General features: G+C 38.7%; 1 protein-coding gene across 8 annotated transcripts in view; it reads left to right on the top strand.

Moving 5' to 3' along the window:
• CHST7 (carbohydrate sulfotransferase 7) overlaps positions 1-21,807 on the top strand; it is a 31,434-nt gene that overhangs the window by 3,185 nt on the left and 6,442 nt on the right. For 2 of the 8 annotated variants that reach the window (XR_015796874.1, XR_015796872.1), the window contains exons 2-3: positions 2,927-3,047; positions 3,313-3,395. The exons of 1 other annotated variant lie outside the window; for it this stretch is intronic. Coding sequence is in view for 2 of the 7 variants with exons in the window: in XM_088144997.1 (XP_088001123.1) it covers positions 16,374-17,877 (1,504 nt within the window). In the remaining 5 variants the exon portion in view is untranslated. Of the gene's footprint in view, positions 1-2,926; positions 3,048-3,312; positions 3,396-15,766; positions 17,878-21,807 lie in introns of those variants that run through there. 5 more of the 8 variants (XR_015796871.1, XR_015796870.1, XR_015796873.1 and 2 more) reach the window with 4 other exon arrangements.

Genomic DNA, 21,807 nt, shown 5'->3' with positions numbered 1-21,807 from the left:
ACCTCGTCACAACCATTCTCTTGACAAACACAATGTCAATTCTGCAGCCACTGTCCCCTTCAACTTACAATATCTCACCACCCAACCATCCCCTTCTGCTGACCCTCCTCTCACTATGAGTGATAGAGGCTTCTACTCTGTACGCATCCACTCCATGCATCCCTGACTCCACTGTCACTGAAGTCCAGATGGGAGGAGTTCAAGTCACTCTCTTGACTTGAGCTTGACAACCCAGTTCTGCATAGGCAATCTGGCTTGATTCCTCCACTCTCTTTTGACAGCTAGTAAACAGTATCCACTCTGGCTGATAAGCCCATCTGTAGCACTGCTGATAGTCTTCTGCTGGATACAGCATAACTCACAGCATGCCAAAGCCAGTCTGGTTTATCTCCCCCACTACTTCTACTTCTTCCTATCTGCACAAATGTTGCTGATTCACCCCTTCCAAGCAGAGGCAATGCTAACATAAGCCAGGATACTCCACTATTCCATTCCCAGCTCCTCAGTCTCCAGCTTTTTCATTCTGACACTGCTATAGCAACATTTCCATCCCTTCAACCACTATCTTTAAATTTCTTGTCTTCTAACCTAAAAACCCCTCTGGTCAATACTGTTTTCCATTTTCCTACTGCTATTTCAAAAAAGAAAACAGAAAGAAAAATACTGCCAGCTAATTGACCAAAATGATAGACAATTTTGCAGCTCTATTTCATAGTAAAGGGGGTTTTTTTATTTAATGCATTTATGTTTAATGGCATAGCATGATGCTCTTAATTTTCTTCATTTTTTACTCAACAGTATCCACCCCTATTGATGTATATCACTGGAACTCCAGCAGTAGTTTATGACCAATAGATATAGATATATAGATTTTGCCTTACTGGTATCGAAGATAGAACATTTTTTCTGAAAGGAAAGGCAGACTTCACAATCAAATACTTTATGGGACTTTACCTTTTCTCAGCATGCTTGTAGAAATGGTTCTGCTTAAAAAACTATATTGCCAGCCAATTCTCAGAGTGTTGCAAAATGGAGGACTCGGTGCTTTTTTATGCAGTATTTTATACATACATTTCAAAAGGATCATTGAAATTGCTCTGAGCTCTGGTTGTAGATTAAATTGAAGAACAGTGTTTTAATCCATGTTGGGAATGAGGTCTGACCTTTATAAATGCTAATTAGCATTCTCCCTGCACAGCCTTTCACATAGATTTATATTCATGTGGCTTGCAGTTCTTTTCCCAGTAGGTTGCAATAATATTTTTATGTCAATGAAACCTTCCCAAGATGAATTCATTAGTTTTGTTTGCTTGTATGCTTCTTATAAAATGTAAATAGCAATAACTGGATATTTTGTTTTCTGTCTTTAATACAGTAATTTGTTGCCATTTAATGCCATTGCCTCCTTCTGTAGGGATTCTTCTTTCTATTTGATATCTGTACCTTGTTCCCAGAAATTAAAGTGACAGTTTATAGTAAAATTGTAGGCTTCTATGAAAACTCACGTTGACTAGCTTTCGAAGGCCTGTTTGTTTCTTCCATAACCTGATTCCACAAAGAAAAGTGTTTGTGAATTTATTCTGAACCGTCTTGAGAACGTCACATTCCTTACCTCACATCTGGAAAGAGAGATGGATTCATTCCTGTCATGTTGAGCCTCAGAGAAGTCAAACAAGCCTATGTCTAAACCATAGCATAGTTTTATTTGGTTTGGTTTATCATACTGCATGAGTCTATTCACTGTAAATTATAAACAAGCTATGACTTGTTCAACAATCCATGATTAAAGTATCCATGGCTTAGTAGGAGTGAACCCAACCATTGTTTCAGGATGTTTATTTCCAGGACTTAGAAAGTGCTGTGAACACCACATGTTCACATAACTAAGGATATATTTTCCCAATGCTATGCTGAACTTCAGAGATCCTTGAAAGAACTGCTGAAGTTAATGAGGCATGAGGTAGCATTTATGTCTGAATTCACACAACATGCAACATCATAGTGTGTGTGTTTTTTAGCTTTAGTTTTCAAGATTCTGTTTTTGATGTATACAGATCTGATCAGTTAAGGTTGTCAAAAGAGATCTAGCAGCATGTGCTGGGAGTGACATAGTCTCATCTTTCACAAACAGGACCGGCACTGCACTTTCAAAATGATCTGCTGAAATTCATGAGGTGCCTACTGATTTTTTATGCATCTCTTGAGTACCTTGTTTTAATGTATTAAGTATCATATTTGTGTTGCAAATAGGAAGATGGCCTTTTCTGCCATAGCACCCACCCCATGGAATATCATTCCACCTTAGATTGGGTTAGCTCCGACCCTGCTGGCCTTTCTCAGGGCCCTAAAAATTGGTTTTGTGCCCAGGCCTGGGGTCCCAGAAATGTGATAGGCCCTGTCTCTTGGCTTTGTTGATGGTTATTTTATGAAGCTCAGCTGCCATGTGTTTTTATTTTAAAATATGTATTTTATTTGTTTATCTACTTTTTGCAAGCCACCCAGAGTCACATATGTGAGATGGGTGGCTATATAAATAAAATAAATACAATTTTAAAAAAAAACTTTCAACTCTGTTACATGTGGGAAATAACTCTGGTTCGTATGGTACCATTCACCTTCCCTGTTAATGAGAAACATTTCATGATAAAGGAGTCTTCAGTTTGTGCACAATGAAATCTAGGTCACACCCTTATTTCAGTGTCTTACATATACTTGTTTGGTAGATGATTGGACACATTGAGTAGATGTAATACAATATATAATTTTCTAGTTTCTATTTTTTCACAAGTTGCATATTATTTGCACCATTCTGCTTTTTCCCCCGCTCCACTGCTTCTAACTATTTCATCACAGGTTGATCTGTGCCAATTTAATTATGCCCTCTTGCTAAAATTAGCTGCTTTTAAAGTTGTTGTTTTTTTTTAAGGTCACAACCCAAAGTTAAACTCCAGATTGTTCAGATCTTATGATGTAAAAATCAGCTTGAAGTCTGGACCTTATGCAGCAAATTGAAAAGAAACCATTTCATTCAACTTTATTAAGGAAAAGTAAGTTATATACAGGAAAATGGAACATGCTCTATATGTTCTTAAAAAGACAACATACTTCCCAACACATGGAATTAATATGTGCGATGTTTCTAGAAAACTTGGAACACGTCAGTAGCAACCCAGACCTCAAAACATTAAATACTCTCCTCTTGCTTAGGAATATGTGTACTAGTTAATTGAAAACAGAACAAACCCTAGGGAGTTTTATAGTGTGATGGGTTTTTGAAACATCTCTTTAAATGCCACTTTATATATTCTTCAGGTCCTTGCAAATTTGATTCTTTCCACTTCAGTTTGCATATGGATTTCTTAAGAACAGAAGGTGAAGAAGGCACTCGCTCAATGGTATGTGGGAATGTTACTCCTGTTAATACTCACAGGTGTCTCTCCTGTTCTATGAAGCAAACTGCAAGCATTCTCCTCAAAGTATTTATCATAACACATTAAAATATAGTGCTGAGTTTAGAATAGATTCTTGCTTCTTATAAAGTACTGCATGTCATCATTTCCAGAATCACAATTAGTGATTTATGTCTTATTTACGGAATAAGTTATCATAATATAATAATGGGGAACCTCCAACCCATAACCCCAACTCTTGTCCACCAAGTCCGTCCATCAGCCTGGCCTTCTCCCTACCATTGCAATCTGCTGTATTACTTAACCTGCCAGTGCTCCTGCAGCATAAATGAAGCACTGAATCAGTTTACCCCAATTTTGCCCACACCTCATCTACTTTAGTGGGGAAAGGCAGCATGTGAGTGAAGTCAATCATGTAGGAATGGCTCAGCTTTGTTCATACATCATGCTTCTCCTTTGAGGGGGGAAAAGCAAAATATGGATGAAGTCCACTGTGCAGGGAAGTTCTTCCCTACTTCTTTCAGGAAAGCAGGCTTCTCTAATGGATAGGACTTCCCTACCCAAAGTCTTGCTCCTTCATATCACCCAGGCTAGTGAAAGAAGTAGAGGGCTGAATTTGGCCATCACTGCCATAATGTAACAAAGATTATAATGTTAATAGGTTCATGCAAAAGAAATTGTTATAGACTATTTTGTGTTGGATTTGTTAGGGCAGAGATATGAATATTTTTGAGGGCTAAGAGCTCCACTTAATATTGTTAGATTGGCTGAAGAGTGCATGGACTGATAATGTAAAATTTGAGGGACAGAATTTTCTATTGGGATTTCCTTATTTTGTGATGTGGTGGAATTTGAGAGACAATATGAACCAAATTTTAGATCACTACAGTTTTTTAATGTTTCCACATCTCAAAATGCCAGGAAACTGCGTCATCACTTTCCAGAAATTGTGGTCGTAGCAGATTTGTGGACAGCAAAAAATTGGATCAGAGCTGCCTAAGGCTCTGGAGCCTCAGATTGCTCACATCATATTAGAAGAATGGAGTAGAGATTGTACAAATCCAACATAAAATAGTTATTTTGATTTTACAAGTGCAGAAACACTTGTAAATAGTTACAAGTTAAATAGCATGAGATGTAACAAAATGAATAATAACATAATTTTTAAAAAATTAATATAAGGATTGTTATATGCTAATTATGTATTTTTATTAAATGTGTACTAACCAGAATTTGACTTGACGGGTAAAATGTATAGGAAGGTCATCTAATCTGGACTTCTGCAATAAAATGAATTCTTTAACATACAGGGGAGAAATCCAGTCTTTGAGATGATTTTGCATGCCTGTTGCAGCTGATGAACATTAGAGTTCCATAATATCCAGAGAGTCTCAGAATCTGTACCCCTGTACACCCAACAACTCTCCCAGTCTAGCTTGTAGCATCCACGTTACAAAGCACTTGAAGTAGGGGTGAGCAATAACTGCCTTAGGTGAAATGCTAATAAGATAACCTTGGGACCCTGATAGTATGGGTGAGCCAGTTTCTTGGTCATGGTTGTGTTAAATGAATGTTCTTGGTTGCTATGTTATTTTATCTTATTTCTGTTGTTTTTAATTTTGGTTGTTGTTTATTATGTTATTACAGTATTCTGTTTTTAACCGTTAGCTGCCCAGAGTCATGTATATGAGGAAGGGAATGTTTTCCCTTCCAAAAGTCTTGTATGATTTACATCAGGAGATTGGTGCTGAATGTTTTATTTTCAAATATAGAAGTTAACTGATATTGTAGCAGTCTTGTGCACAAACATCTAAAACACCTAAAAGAACTTTAGAACTTAATTCAATTATCTTTAACATTTTCTCTTATACTCTTACATTCAAAAACTTTAGTATTTTAACATCAAATCAGTTTTTGTGTACATTCCCTCTCCCCCACTTTTGTTTATCATGCAGCATGAGTAGAAATTTGGTAGATTTGAAAACTTGCTCATCCAATCAAATTTTGATTGGAACTTATTAAAGTATTACAAACTGTGAAAACTAGAGTTAGAATGCTAAGCCAAAATAGAGGAGCAGGTCTTTGAAATGAACGTTTCTTCTTTTTTGAAATCTTTTTTTTTTAATTGCTCTCCTCCTGACCCAGTAATTGAGATGAACCATTACAGATAAAACATCTTATAGTTGTATAAGTGGCAGAACTACAGCTTTCAAGATTTACAGACCACTCTAGAATGAAAGGACAATAAATAAATGCATGCCTTCAGACAGAAATTAGGCAAAATCATTTCAAGTGATCATCTGATTCAGGAAAAATAACTTTATTTTAGTTTAAATAGCTCCATATGTAAAATGCAAAAATACTGTCCAAAATATTACATTATTTCAATTTTATTAGTATAGAACAATGGTCTCATACATAACAAAATGGAACTGTGCTATTTGCTAGATTAAATGTACAGCATTCTTGCTTTTTTTTACTTATTGTGATTGTGTTTACATGTTTATGTTTGCTTAATCTATATTTGGTTCAATAAGCTATTGTGCCCTAATTGAGACAAAACTCTAAGTCATAAACTATTCTTTTTACTGCATTCTGCATAATGCTGCTTACCACAAAATGGAACAGCATGTTGTATCTGCATGCATTTATTAATGCCTATTCTATATTTTGCACCAACACTTTCATATTTTTACCTTATGTAAATACATCAGAGTATAAGCCTGACACTGATGGTCAGCTTGAGATCTTAAAAAATCCTACCAACTATCTAGCTACTGACCCAAACTGCTAGCTGTAGATTCCAAAGGCCAGTCTGCTTGTGAGATGCATCTGGTGACTATGGCTATTACACACTATTAATTTAAAATCCATCAAATGTATTCTGTAGTTTTGACACAGTGGCACTCTTGAACAATGCTATATGATAGCCACAGGAGGACTGTGGGGGAATCTAAATGGTCAAATGCTAACATTTCCTGTGGTTGGATAGTTCAGCTTTTGTCTTGCTACTGCTACTGAGCCTGTCGGCCAACCCCAAATTAAAAAGAGATGAACTCTGTCACTAATGCCTTTCCAATCTGAAGGAATAGTGGTAGTACATTACATTGCATTATGCTATTTTGAATTCTCTTTAGAGGAAAACAGAAATCAAGAAAGTACATCCTCCTGAGCAGATGTTTCCACCAAAGGTTCCCCATGTTCTTATTCAATCTTTTTCCCCCTCAGTACTAAATAGATTACATGAAGAATTTACTTTTATCAGCAGGAACCAATCTACTCCATTCTCTTTCCTTCCATTGTCACCAACTGCTTCTGCTGAATTATGGCAGTTCCAACAAAACAAACACTAGTGCTGTCATCTCTCAAGCAGTTAAACTGCAATCTTCTCATAATACTTGCATATTCTGGGTAATAGAGACGAGAGTGTCAAGATACTAAGAAAAGATAATTCATTAGCCTTTCTAGTTGGAGAAACACAAGGCATATTAAAGAAAACTCAAAAGCCATCTTGACTGCATCAGCCAAAGCTGAGCTGTCACCATTTCTTGGAAGAAGTTGTGCCTCTGAGCATGCCTGTTTACAACTCAGAGCTCTTACATACCTCCCAAGATAAGATAAAATCTCTAGGAGGGAAACAGGCCCTTGAAGCTGTTAGTGGTAAACACCCTGTTGGAAGGCATCCTACCTTTGCTATCTGCATGAAGATCTTGCTAATGACATGTATCAATTAAACTCATAAAAAAACAAAAAATCCTGCCCAGGTCCATGTACACACTGTAGGAGAGACAGAGAAAAAAAAAGAGGCGCTTGCAGAAATGTAATACAGTAATTGCTTCTCCTAGAACTCCAAAGTTGTATATATCACTGTGAGGCTTATATGCAAATTGATATGCAGTTAAACCTAAAATGTAAAGCACTAGGATTCATGTAATTATATATGGTATCAAAGTCTTATAGCAATTGCTTGCATTATTTCAGTTATTTCACTCTTCTGGAATACTTTTCATCCTTTTTGTTAAATTCTCTTTAACAAAAGTGTAAAAGTTCTTTTTCCTTCAAATGAATTCTGTTTCCAGAAAATTCTTTAGTGTGGGTAGTGAGTGACCTCCATATTGAAACCATTAGCAACCCAATTCAGCAGACTCTGTAGTAAGCTTCTCATATGTTGTCTTGCTGTGAGGCTAATTCACAGAATACCCTGCACCTTAGGGGAACACTATCAAATCCCTTTGGGGGAATATATTGTCGACCCTTGAACCTGACAAAAGAATGTTAACAGTTTGGAAATTCAGCTTTTTAAAATAATATCATTCCCAAATGGTAATCCTACACCTATTTCCAGACTATTCAATGGAGATTAAATCCAATTTAATGTGCACAAAACCTCCACTGAGTTTGAGTCAGGACATAGCCTGAACTTTTTGGTCTTGCTTATTCTATGGAACTATATAGTTTATTTAAATTGTAGACATTTATCTAATTCTGATGTATAGCAATTAACATCAGTATAGCTCTAATTCAACATCAAATTGGGTACCATGTTTAGATCTAAAAGAATTGCTGTCTTTTATAAATAACATACCTGAGACCTTTTTCAAGGCACACTGACTTGTACTTCCCACAAAGATTTTCCCCTCCTAAATATTTTAATGTATTGTATATTTCCATCCAAATAGATTTAACTTGTTTAAAGATACATTTAGTTTTATCTGCCAATGTGTCAATTATTTGCATAAAATAAATATTCTTAGAATTTTACTGATTTTCTGCATTGCAGGACAGACATACTGATATTTATTATTATTTTATCATAGAGATGGACCTACTGTGATGATTTTTGCTTTGAAAACCTTACATGAAAAATATCTGTGTCCATTTTTATATCTTTTCATGTTTTTGCTATTAAGATAAAATAAACAGTAGGCTGAATGAGCACACATTGGTTTTGTGTGCCTAATAGGATTATATTCTTGAAGAAAATTCTAATTGCATTTGACATCTGCAAGAAAATTACTAACTACTGATATTCTCTTAATGTCAAGAGTGAACAATATATTGGCAGATATTTGCCATTTAATCTATTGTGGAGCACCTTCTGTACGTTGGAGACAATAGCTAGGATTCATAAGAATAATATTTGTTCTTTGCTCAAAGTAGCCTGTGTAATATTGCTCAAACTGTGTAAGAGCAATATTAACAGGAATAGGATAAACCTCAGATTTGCAGGGTGGCAGACAACATGACACAGATTTTTTTTTTTGGCGTTTTATATGTTATATTTCAGTTATCCTTATTAATAGAAAGATAGGATATAACTACTGAGATAGCAGTGAGCTGGCCTCATAAAATTTCTGTAAGACCTGTTTCTCAAAATAGGAATAAACAGCATATGTTTTTCTGAGTTGCTAATTTTCTGCTCAATGTTTATCTCTCATCTGGCTAAACAAAGGATTAGGGATATTTTTCTGAGCCCTTGCTGAGTTCTGAAACAGGTGCCAATTAGGACATACAGAGTGAAGTGCCAATTTTTTTCTGTGAATATATACTTCTGTATCTTTCTTATAACTTCTCTGAAACTGCCAGTTGTCCTGTAAGGATTAAATTTCTCCATTGTAAACAAACTCTCAACCACCAGTAGCACTTCTCTGCCACTATCACCATTCAAATTAAAAATATCTCCTGTGTTTTTTATTCTATTACTACTGTAACAAATTGAAGGGCATTGTTTTGATACACAATTTTACACTCTCTCATAATGTGTGGGCATGCATGTGATAGTGCACTCTATCTTATTTACAAAGGATTAACTTGCTTTGTAAAGAGCACAGCATTTCTTTCCCCCACCTTATCTCTTTGTTGAATGCCTGATTGCCTTCTAAGAGAGCACAGCATTCCCCCACCCCATTTCCTTTAGAAGCAATTAGCCAAATGCCTGTAGCCATAAATTAATTCCGTACCAGGCTGGTGTTAGGCTGGTGTTCGGAGAAAGAAGTTTGAAATTCCAAAGAAGAGATAAGAAGAAGAAAAAGTTAAACTTAGATTCACCTCTTTAGGCCCACCTTTACTTTTCCCTGGGTCATCCCAAAATTCCCTGTATGGATATGAGGGGATGTACTATCTGAATATGCCTATAAAATCTTTGTTGCTTGCTTTGCAAGGTGTGGTTCTGGGCAACACTCCTTGAGCCATCCAGGAGGTTTCCTTGGCCAATAAAATCTCTGTTAATTAAAAGCCTCATCTCAAGTCTTCTTATTTGGCTTTATTGAAACTTGGGAAATAAAAGGTGCCATACAAAATCATAATGAAAAAATAGATCTAATTTATATTTTATCAGTGTGTGTAAATAAGTATGTTACACTTATGCTTGCTACTGCTCCTAAGCTAATTTATCACTATCTAGTGTCTAAATGCAGTAGTACTTAGTCTACTGTGCATGAGCCATGTTTAGCCCATGGTAAATTTATTTTTATGACAAAAGAATGTACACATGTAGATGTTTGCAAAAGCATGTACTTAGGAATAAATCATAATAGTTCTGGTATCTATTTACTGGAACCAGTTTGGAAGTGAAGCATTCAGGCATTTTTCCAAGATTACTAATACCTTTTTTTAACAAATGTTGACATCTAGACAGCTATCTTGCATTGTTCTTGCAAACAGCTCAACAAGAACCTTACTGAGAATTTACTAATCTTGCTAATACAGAGATAAACATCCCTTCCCTACTGTCACTGCTCATTTCAAACAGTGACCTATTTTATAACTGGCGTATTTATCGTTTGTTATATGAGGGGGTAGGGAAGATTGATGTCAAGGAAATTCTAAGGCACACAGATCCACAGCCAGCAATTGGCCATTTTCTTTTTATTACCTGAAATGCTCTTCCAACAAAAAGGATAATATTAACAGTGCAAAATCCAAGCACAGACTCCACTAGTCTGTATTTTCTGTCATATCAACATCCTAAAATAATCTAGTTTCCATGTACACAGAATACTAGTACAAAAACCTATTTACAAGTTGATACGATGTTTTACATTTTACATGTATAAATTGTTATTGTCACTGTTTCTTGCTCTCTCTTGCCTGCAATCAAAGGTAAAATACCAGGCCAGACTAATCACAGTTCTAGCCCAGAAGGTTATTCTCATTCCAGATGCTTCAAATGAGAGACTAATCAGCAAGTTCAGTATTGCTTGCATGGTATTTTATCTGAACAAAGAAATTCACACTTACCTGGAAGTAAGTGAAGTTTCACTTGCTTCAATTTAACTTATAGCCACATAATCCTCAGGGCTACTGACTTAGACTTCAAGTTCTGATTTCTATTTGATGTGCAATATTATGGAGAAAAATCTTTAAAAAAATGGGGAAGGCTCAAAGTTTTAATATGAACATTGACTGTATGGATATTGAACAGCATCTGAAATACTAAAATGGCTAAATTGATTGCCAGTGTTTATGCTGAATACTGAATCTGTTAAACAGGCTTATATCTTCTATAAAGTGAATTCGGTTGTACAAACATTTGTAGTGCAGCTGCACTACAACTGCAACATATAAAACATTTGGAAAGGTAGGGCAATTTTGGTGCCAAGAGTCACCTCATGCAAAGACCCTGTGAGCTCTACATTTGGGTCTCGCGAAATTGCTAATTAAAAAAAGGAAACAGTATTTTCCCTGATTGAATTGTTTCTACAAAGAATCATTACATATTAGCTGAGAATAATATTTAATTTAGTGTGATATTTATTAATCACAGATGGGAAATCAAAAGTTCCATTTTATTAAATCTTCCTTTCTCCATATCAGAATATGAACCTTAAATCTTCAGGTGTAATTACTGTAATTAGTTCAAAAGCAATCCAGATGATACATTCAAAGGGGAGAGAAAAAAACAAGCCTTGGAGCAGTAAACATCCAATGGTGTGTGTAAGAGTTCCATGACTTACTATAAAAAATTATTTTGCCACTTAACTTTGATCATTTTCTACCTTTTTAGCTTTCCTGCTGTAATCTATACACTGTGGAGACACTCCTCTACTCCATCATATAAGAGAGATAAAACTGACATTAAAATTTAAACCATCAACATTAAACTTCTTTTTAAAAGAGTACTACATTTTAATTATTTGTAGAGAAATAATGTACAAGGATAAGAAAATAGGTAATGAATGAATATTTTTCCCTTTTGTCCTGTACGGAAGCATATATTACTGCTTCACTGTTGCTTTTTCATTGTTTTCAATTTCCCAGCAGAAAAACTGTGTAAGATATTAAAACAAAACAAAGTAAAATACCAAATAGCTATGGCTGACCATTACAAAAACATCCAAAATACTGAAATGAGATACTGCTTTCTGAGAAATGTTGTTCAGACCCTCCCTTTCAGTGGAGCCTGAAGGAGGATTATTTTTTTAAAGTATCACTGTGCCTTATTCTCACAATATATTTAAACTAATCACTTACCACCCAGTATTACAGTGGTTGAAAAGATGGTCCTTTTGCAGTTGCAAAGAACCCTGGAGGAAGCAGATTATCTAAACTCATTCAGTCAGGTTTCAGGGCGGGATTCACTACTGAAACTATTTTGGTTGTGCTTGTTGATGAACTGGGGCAGAGCCTGGATAGAGGTGCTTTGTATTCCTTAATCTCAGTGGGGACTTTGTGTTCAGCAATTGGTGAGTTAGTATGATTTCTGTTCTGGTAGAGCCACTAGTAAAGAGATTTGGTTGGGATAGTAGCTAATTTAAGTGTCTTGTGAGGGCCAGGCCTGTCACTTTTTCCCCCATGCTTTTACTAGACTCCTATGTAATGTATCAATTTAAAAAAAAGCATTCAGGGTTGTTGCTTTTTTTAAAAAAAATACAAATACAATGGATGGTGTAAATATAACTAAATTAGATGGGGGGGAGGAAGAGAAGAAGAGGAGGAAGAGAATAACTGTGAAAAAAGAAATCTGATCTTGCGGAGTCCTTGGGGTTCTCTGAGCTTGGTTGTTTTCTTGCAGACATTTCATTACCCGGCTAGGTAACATCTTGAGTGCTTGAAGGGAGTGGGGCTTGCTCTCCGTTTATATGCAGTAGCTTGTCCTGTCAGTGTTGGTGGGGGTATTGTTTCCTCCTTGGTATTTCTTGATTAAGCAGTTGTTTATTGCTTGATTGTCTGTCTGAGTTGGTAGTTCCTTGTGATTGTATCTGTACAGGATGTTTATCTTTCATCTCAACACTATCTGTTGTCACATTGCATGCACTTTTAAATTCATTGATTTTCAAGTGCCAGTGAAGTTTTAGGAGTTTAACAAGATATAAGAATGCATTGTCGGCAGATAAAGTTGATTAATGGCAATAACGGAAAAGAAAAAACTGTAGCAACCTATCAGACCACAAATGGTATATATCATTACATTTTACACTAAATAAACTACATCCTTGTTTCATATTCTATGCAGGTTTTTGCCCTTTGCCAATGCTAGGGTTCTTATATGGAAGATTTCTGTGAACAAGATTAGTGTACATATCTTTAAGATAGGAGTGGACAATTACTTTGGTTAAGTGAGCACTTTTAAAATTTTGAGAACATGTCATGGGCACTTTCACAAAATGGCTGCCCTGGAAGTATTGCCTATTTGCAAAATGGCTTTGATGGGAATCATGATCAGTTACCAACACTTATGAGACAAAAAACTGGTGAGGTTATTCTCTGCTATCCCTTCTATTTGATAAGGATGCTGCCAATCATTCCAGCTGTCTTTATTCTGGGCAGGCAGGGACCTTCCAAACAAAGCATCAGACTGCTGCCATCCAGTTTTTATTTTCTAAAATGCCATGGGGCTTATATAGAGCTTGGAGTTATTCCTGTAAGTAAAGATGATTTGCAACATGCTTCATTTTCAATTATTTTTAAATTTAAAAAGTATTTAAAGTATTAAAACCAGGTGGGACAGTACCAGGAGTACCAGGAGAGGCTCCTCTGGGCAGATTGGTGTTCAGATGCATCATATTGGCATACTTTGGCCTTTAGGATGATGGGAAAACATCCTTAATCTATCAGATAAAGTTAAAAATCCATGTGATATGCCTTTTAAATCACAAAAGCAGAAAAGGCAACTGCAACTATGGTGTTCACATAATGCTCAGCAGGACATATACACAATCTCCCATTGGAGAGGGTTTGCCAGAGTTCTTGTATATTTTAACAGGGCCAGAATTTATTCTGTGTAAGCTCAAAGTAATCGAGAAAGTAGTTCATATTAAACAAAACATAAATGTTTGCATTCCTATATCTTCCAGCAGCATTTTCAAGATAAGAATCAGTGTTGTAGTTACTTGTTTATTAATCAATCTGTTTCTCTCCTGATGTAAAAGAGATTCTTTATTCCCTACTGTAAAAAGTTTGGTGAATGCATATAGATCTGTTATTCCAACTAATGGTCATTATGGGAGTCAAAATCCAAACACACAGGGAGATCGCCACATTGCTAATAGCTATGGCCCAGCAGAATAACCACATTCTCTCTGGACTAGATAATACAGTAGTTGGTTATGGCCAAACTGACATAACATAAATTAGATAGAATATTCTTGGCCTGTAGGACTAAAAGTTCAGTGTATTCTAAATGGTATCTAGCATTTTACTTAAAAAACAAGGTTTATAGCTCTGGAATACTTTTGGACCTTTGTTAGCATTAATTTCTCAAATAATAGCAGTGGTCATGAGTGCATATTTCCAGTTTTCAGTAAGTATCTGTAGGTGACATATCCGGTTAGAGTTACTTGTGTTTTAGTTACAGCCATATCAGATTACTGTAACATACTCTACATAAAACAGATTTGAAAAAGTGACCAAAATGTTCAGATAGCAATTTTCATAACAACATATAAAGGCAAAAAACATGGTTTATAAATCAAATTGGCTGATTTACATAACACAGAAGCCACCAACCTCTCCCACACACACACACATTTTGACTTAGTATGTTGTGTGACCACAACCAATGTATTTGTCAGAGTTTTATTAGTTATGGTTTGATGGAACTCATACTATGCATGGAGTATCTCTGGCCCTTGGAGGCTTTCCATCTGGTCAGCTCACAAATTAGAGCTCTGCCCTCCCTCGGGCACCTCCAGTCCACATCTAATCAGTGAGAAAAACTACTTAAATAAGATCCATTGTGTTCAATGGATACTGTTTTACACACTCATGAAGAGTGATGTAAGGGCTAATCAGTATTATAACCTTCCTTTAAAAGTTGCTCTTCTGCACTACTGTGAAGTTTTAAAAAGCCCACATGGAAGCAGTTTTAAAGAAGGGCTGCTATTGAGTAGGGAAGGGCTAGTCCCAGTACTGGAAGCCCTCAAAAAATCAGCTCCGTGCTGAAATCAGGCCTTTAAATTATCTCCATTGTTACTGGAGACTGTCTTAAAGCCTAATTGCTAGGTGTGTGTATGCATGCACTTGTGCCCATGTGCCTTCAAATGCATGTGTATAGAGAAAGTATATGAGTGACATAGCTGCTTCCCCAAAAGAGGATCCTTCTCCTCATTTTACATAAACTTTACTGGCTGTCATTAATGATTCATTTCCAGGTACAGTTCAAAATACTGAGAAATATATTACTTTTATAAATCTAAATGGATTAGAATAAATATAAAAACTTCTCTTATGGCCCTGTTTACCTTCTGTGACCAAGTGACAATGCCCTTCTGCTGTTCTCATGGGATACATTTATTATTTATTTATATCACATTTAGTGAGATCAAGGAACAGGATCTTCTCTGTAGCAGAAACCAAGAAATGAAATTTCTTGTTCTGTATCATTATTTTATTCATTAATTTATGTCTCCAGTTAAAGACATCTATTTAGAGAAACATACAGCTTGACTTTTTTTTCCGACCTCTAGTTTAGTTCTCTCTTCTCTAAGGAGCTGAAAGAGACATTCATGCTTTTCCCTTCACAACTAGTAGCAGCCTCACAATTCCATAGAGTTGGTTAGATTAAGGATAGGCTGGAATCACCCAGTGAACTCCATTGAGTAGCATTGCAAATTGGATCTTTACAGTCCAGTCAGATATTATAATGCCTATTCTTTTCTGGCTCTTAGCAATTGTTTTGAGTTGACCAAGACTTTGTTCTATTTTGGGGTTCAGACTTCAAGAAAAGCCACAATTACCTAATTGTGCAAACTCAACTGTCATTTGCAAATCATGGATTTTGGCTAAGTGTAATGTGTAAAGTGTAAATTTAGTTCCTTTGGCTTATTTAATAAACCATGGTTAAATAAACCATGAGTGTCCAACAGGTGAATCCTTCTACCATTACCCACCTTGAGGATTATGGGATGGGAAGGGAGAATAGAAATTGCAACATAAATACTTAATTATACACTCTTTTTGCGCTTAAGGAATATCCTCTTCAGTATTTATCCTCATCTCCAGGGCAAAGAGAATGGGATAACGGCAGGTATTGAGCGCTTTAATCCTAAGTAAACAAAATCTCTTTTAACTTAAATTACTTAATTTGCATTTAAGTAACCTCACAAGACTTTGTGAGGTTACTTAATGCTGAGGGAAATGTCACTCCACCCTATGCAAACACAGGCTGCCTGGGAAGACGCCACTCCGAAAGCCTTTCCCCCCACCCCCACAAGTAACCGAAACAGGAGGCCAGCCTTAACCTTACGTGGGCTTAGAACACCGGTGCGCTCAGAAGGACGGGATGCGCCGGTATCACCCCGAAGCAGCGCAGAGCCGCAGCCTAAGTTGAAGGAGCGGCGGGCTGCCCATCGCTTTTCCCTCTCTTGCCGGCATCTGGGGGCGTGTTTCTACGCCGGGGAGGCGGCCGCTGCAGCAGCGGCCACCACCTCCCCGTTTCCCCTCCGCCTCCCTCAAGTTTGAGCTTGTTTTCGAACGGGCAACAGCGGCGGGCAGGGCAGCTGCCTCAGGCGCGGGCCGAGAGCCATGAAGAGCCGGCGACGATGGAGGTGGCGATGGCAGCCGCACAGGCGATTTGTGCTGGGCTTAGTCGCCTACACGCTGCTGCTCCTGCTGCTGGTGTCTTACATGCTGGACTATCGAACCAGAAGGGGGCGCGCGGGCGAGGAGTTGCAGCTGCCCCGCCGCTGCCCCAGCCTAGAGGAGGCGCTAGGCGACTGGGGCTGGGAAGAGCCGCCGCCGCCGCCACCGGTGGGAGAGGCTGCCGGCAGCCCTGGAGACGGGAATGGGACCGGGAGCGAGCACAGCCCGGGAAGCAGGGCGAGCGGGAAGCGACACGTCTATTTGCACGCCACATGGCGCACCGGCTCATCTTTCCTGGGAGAACTGTTCAATCAGCACCCGGATGTTTTCTACCTGTACGAGCCCATGTGGCACTTGTGGCAAGCGCTCTACCCCGGCGACGCGCTGAGCCTGCAGGGCGCCCTCCGGGACATGTTGCGCTCTCTCTTCCGCTGCGACTTCTCGGTACTGCGCCTCTACGCGACGCCGCCGGCCGGCCGCGACCCGCTCATACCCTTCCCCGCCTCCTTCGGGGCCAACTCGGACAGCGGGAGCGGCAACCTTAGCACGGCGAGCATTTTCGGGTGGCGGACCAACAAGGTGATCTGCTCCGCGCCTTTTTGTCGCCACGCTGCCCGGGCCCGCGCCGACGTGGGCCTCGTCGACAGCAACGCCTGCGAGCGGAGCTGCCCGCCGCGAGCGCTGCGGGAGCTGGAAGCCGAGTGCCGAAAGTACCCGGTGATGGTGATCAAGGACGTGAGGCTGCTGGAACTGGGGGCGCTCCTGCCGCTGCTGCAGGACCCGGACCTCAACCTGCACGTCATCCAGCTTTTCCGCGACCCCCGCGCCGTCCATAATTCTCGGCTCAAGGCCAAGCAGGGGCTGCTCCGGGAGAGCATTCAGGTACTGCGGAGCCGGTACCACGCCGAGTTCCGAGGACTGCCCCGCCGGCAGCTCCTTCTGCCCGCGGCCGCCGCGGCAATCGCCGGGGTCGGCGGTGGAGCCGTCCGAGCACACTCGCAGCACCGAGCCGAATTCTTCCTGGGCGGCGCCCTCGAAGTGATCTGCCAGGCCTGGCTGCGGGACTTGATCTTCTCTCGCCGGGCCCCGGCCTGGCTGCGCAGCCGGTACACGCAAGTGCGCTACGAGGACCTGGTGCTGGAGCCGCGTGCCCAGTTGCGCCGCTTACTGCGTTTCGTGGACCTTCCCGCGCCGCCCGCCCTCGAGGCCTTCATCTTCAACATGACCCGCGGGGCCGCCTACTCCTCGGAGCGCCCCTTCCTTATCTCCGCCCGCGATGCGCGGGAGGCCATCCACGCCTGGCGGGAGCGGCTCAGCCGTGAGCAGGTGCAGCAGGTGGAGGCTACCTGCGGTGAGGCCATGAGTCTCCTCTCCTACCCGCTCAGCGACGAAAAGGGCGTTCGGCGTGACTCCGCTAGGGGACGCCCCAGCGCTTCTCCTCATCCAGGTAGCCGCAAACTCGCTCCTGGCACAGCCTATTTAATGATGTATATTCCGCCACAGGGCGCCATAATTGAGCACTCAGATGACCCCATCTCCTCCTCGCAGTGGGCACCTCTGCATCTAGACAGACAGGCAGAAACTCGGCACTTTTTTCTCGTTGATTTTAGGAGTCACTAAAGTGAAGAGGATTGTCCAGCCCCCTCCAGTATTTACCCTACCTCAGTCTTCCCCATCCTGGTGCCATTGAGGCAATTCCTATCATCCAAGTTAGCATGGGGCAATATCTGTCCAGAGGAGGCTGCCTTACATGCTCTTTTATTTATCAACTTGGAGAAAAGAGTCATAGCCTGTGACAGAAAAAGAGAGATGATTCATGGGTTGTTTAGAAATACCTGTTGTTGTTTAATAGGATTGCATTCCTAGTGTTTAAAAGGGTGGCACCATAGAAACTTAAGATGGGTGAAATGCACACTACTAGCTGTTTCCCTCCCTGATTTTGACAAATAGGTTGACTATCTGTGAGTACCAGCTCCTGTGTTTGAGTGAGGATATTAGTCCCCTGAACACGAATCAGGCTGCAAGGTGGTGGCAAAACAAGTCATTAAAGCTGAGTCTTGGACACTAATTTTTCAAGCATTTGGGGACACTAGTATTTATTCATTATTAAGCGTGTTTGTCATGCTGTTGTGGTTAAGTAGTGACTGCTTCATGTAAAATCTTTGTTTAGATGTATCCAGAAGTTGCTTTGAAAGTATATTTAAAATATCAAACATAAAGCAAGAGCCAAGACTTTGCAAATGTTTGTCTTGCAGAAGTACACTTTTTGCAGGAATTATAGTTTCTTTTATAGTTTCTTTCATAGGCTGTGATTTCTTTGGGTGTAAGATAGGGAAGCACTCAGTAGGGAAGGCATCCACAGTGGCAAACCTGTTTTTGACTGTACTTATTTTGGAACTAAGCCTTCAGATAATAGCCAGCCATATTCAAAGTCACAGTGAATTGATTTACTCCCAGGTTTTTAGTTTAGAATTAAAAACTGAATGCTATAACATTTGGATTGGATGGAACACAATACTATTTTCAGTCTGATAGCCAGGAGTGACTAGAAAGGAAGCTGAAAGATCAACAGAAAAAGAATAAGGGTGAAAAATCCTGAGGTAGCGATGAAGCTATTTCTACAGTCATTCGCTGATGTGTTACTTAAATTCCTCAACCAGTTCTTAAACAATCCTTGTAATGGTTCCTTGCAATAGTCAGGTTTTTTTCATCTATATGGATAGTCAAGATATTTTGAGGACTCTTGGCCTAACACAGAGTGAAAGGCCACTTTTTTAAAGCTTGAAACTGCCATCATAAAGGAAGCATTTCTTTCTTTTCCTGTATAGGATAGTGTACACTAATTCTATTTTGAATTTTTATCTTTCAGTGTGTTCTCCACCTCAAGTATATTTTTACACTTTAGGTTTAAGGTAATACCAAGAATAATTGGCTGTTAATGATTGCTATGTTTGAAAGCCTCCAGCAGAAAGATTTTTAAAAGGAGTAACTGGTTTATAAAGTAGCAATTATACAGAACATAATAAAGAGCTTTTGGGTAAAGCAATTACTAAAGGGGGATTATTGCAAGCAGTTGAAAGAGCCCTATTTACATGCGTGAAACAAGAAATGCACTGTAAATCATTCAAGTGATAATTTTGGTCTGCAGAGAAAGAAAAAGCTTGTAAAAGTGTTACAATGCCACTATGTCTCAGCCAGCAACATTCTTGCCTTGGAATTGGATAGGTTTTAAAAAGTAGAGAAAATAGAGGGCTTCATATGTAGCCTCTGCATTGGCATGAAACCTGAGGAACTCAAATTAACTAGCCATTCATTCCTAACAAGTAAATGGTTTTAGTTTTTCCACATAAAGGCATTATGCCATCAAGAATTTCATGTATATTTGCATGCCTTGTTTTGTCTGGAGAGCCAACTCCTTGTTTTATGTGCTGAAAATGATGAGGTAATGCCAAGAGACTGGCGATGGCCTACTGTAATATAAGGAACTAAGAATATATTTTCAGTAAGAACTTTTTATGAACTCAGATTCTGAGGAGAATCATCCCTCTTGCAAGGAGGAGGGGATAGTTTTAAGAACAGCTGCAGGAACATTTCATAAAATCTCATGGAAGCATGTACAAAGCGTGTATTTCATGGTTGAAACAGATTACGCCATAAATTGGGATTCAGTACAGACACATAAACCTCAAGAGTCCAAAAACTGTAAATCAATGCCAAAATTAGGAAATATTTATGCTGCTTAGCTAGAGATTTGGCCCAGTATATTTTTGTTTCTAAAACGATGAAGAAATCACCAGGAAAAACATTCTGAAAACAAGCATTAAACATCTTCAGGCTTGCCATTTCTGTCTTTCAGAATCAAAGCAGCAGCATGTAATGCAAGATTGTGCCGCTTTTGATATTTCTGATTTTGTATGTAGAATACATCCAGATGTTATTCAGAGGTTAATACTACTGTTGGAAATGTTTACAGCTGTGGACATTTATAAGTAATATACTTGCATAATAAGAATCTCAAAAGCACATTTGCCTCATAAGTAGGTATCCCTAGGTGGGTGCAGTCTTACTAATACTACTTTTGACATTACTTGACAGGAGTGCACACAAAAGTAATGTCAGGATTGAGAGTAATTCTGTATGCAGGTTTGTGAAAAAGTATTTGCCTTCTTTTGGATTTTCTAAATTTTTCCACTGAATGTTTTCAGAGTTTCATGTGGATCTTAGCAATATATCATCTCCAATATAGGCTGGATTCGCATATGACCACAAATCATAATTTGGTTTGCTCTACCCTTATTGTACATATACTAAGCAATATACATAATACATGTCTCTGTAAAATGGGACATACACAGAACATTTCTACATACAGTATTATCTAATATGTAGATAATCTTGAAAAGTATAAAAACTACTAAGGCTGAATACTGAATTTCATTTTGATTTGCAAACCAGAGAAGATGGTATTTTTCATTGAATTACTTAAGAATTGAGTAGGAATGTGAGTTAGAGAAGAAGTATACATTAGAACCTCTGTGAAGAAAGCTGAAGACAAGAAAATGTATGCTTTTTCCAGTTTCTTCCAGTACAAAGTGAATCTTTTACAATCTCTTCATTTTATGGGATTGGGTCATGCACAGAGTTAATCATGGCTTGCAATACCATCTTATATATTTTCTTAGTCTGGTTCAGATCAGTATAAGGCTTATCCCTAGATAATTAATACTAAGATTGCAATGTTAAACCTTAAGATTATATCCTGAAGTTCCAAACCATCAAACGTGTATAGCCACTAACATGAGGTTTATTTAAGTGCTAGACTGGCATATATTGAGCTTTTGGGTTTGGGATTTAATAGCAAATTGATAATGAGTTGAAGATCAGTATAGCAGGAGTAGATAGTAAAGGCCATGGAGACCATAAACCTATTCTGATATCAAAGTTTAACCCCCCCCAAAAAAACCCCTGATGTATACAGCCAGCATCCCTAGCATTTATTGTCTTCTTTCATATAAATGTGTCATATAAATGTCTTATAAATCTGCATGTTTAATAAGTCCAGTCACTTGTTTTGTGTGACTTGGACAAATGTCAAGCTGTATTTTCTGATCTTGGCTTCACTTTGGTTAACCTTATTATTATTGAGAAAGCCTAGCAAAATTTTCATACTCAGGAGGCACCAAAATGTTACATTCTGATAGTTACTTAGCTGGGCTGAAAGTACACATTTTACTGATTACATATCTGAAAATACATTAATAACTTTGGCTTCCATATACAGTTTTAAAATAATACAAATAAAGAGAGGAATTATACATATAAAGAAAGGCTGTCTTCTATCAGTGTGATTTAGTCTGCACCTAAATATTTTACTGGT

This window comes from Python bivittatus, unplaced genomic scaffold (assembly GCF_059951505.1).
Source record: "Python bivittatus isolate LINGU-HERP-01145 unplaced genomic scaffold, Pbiv_v1 ctg000350_np1212, whole genome shotgun sequence".
NCBI lineage: Eukaryota > Metazoa > Chordata > Lepidosauria > Squamata > Pythonidae > Python > Python bivittatus.
This window is presented reverse-complemented; position numbering and strand designations above follow the sequence as displayed.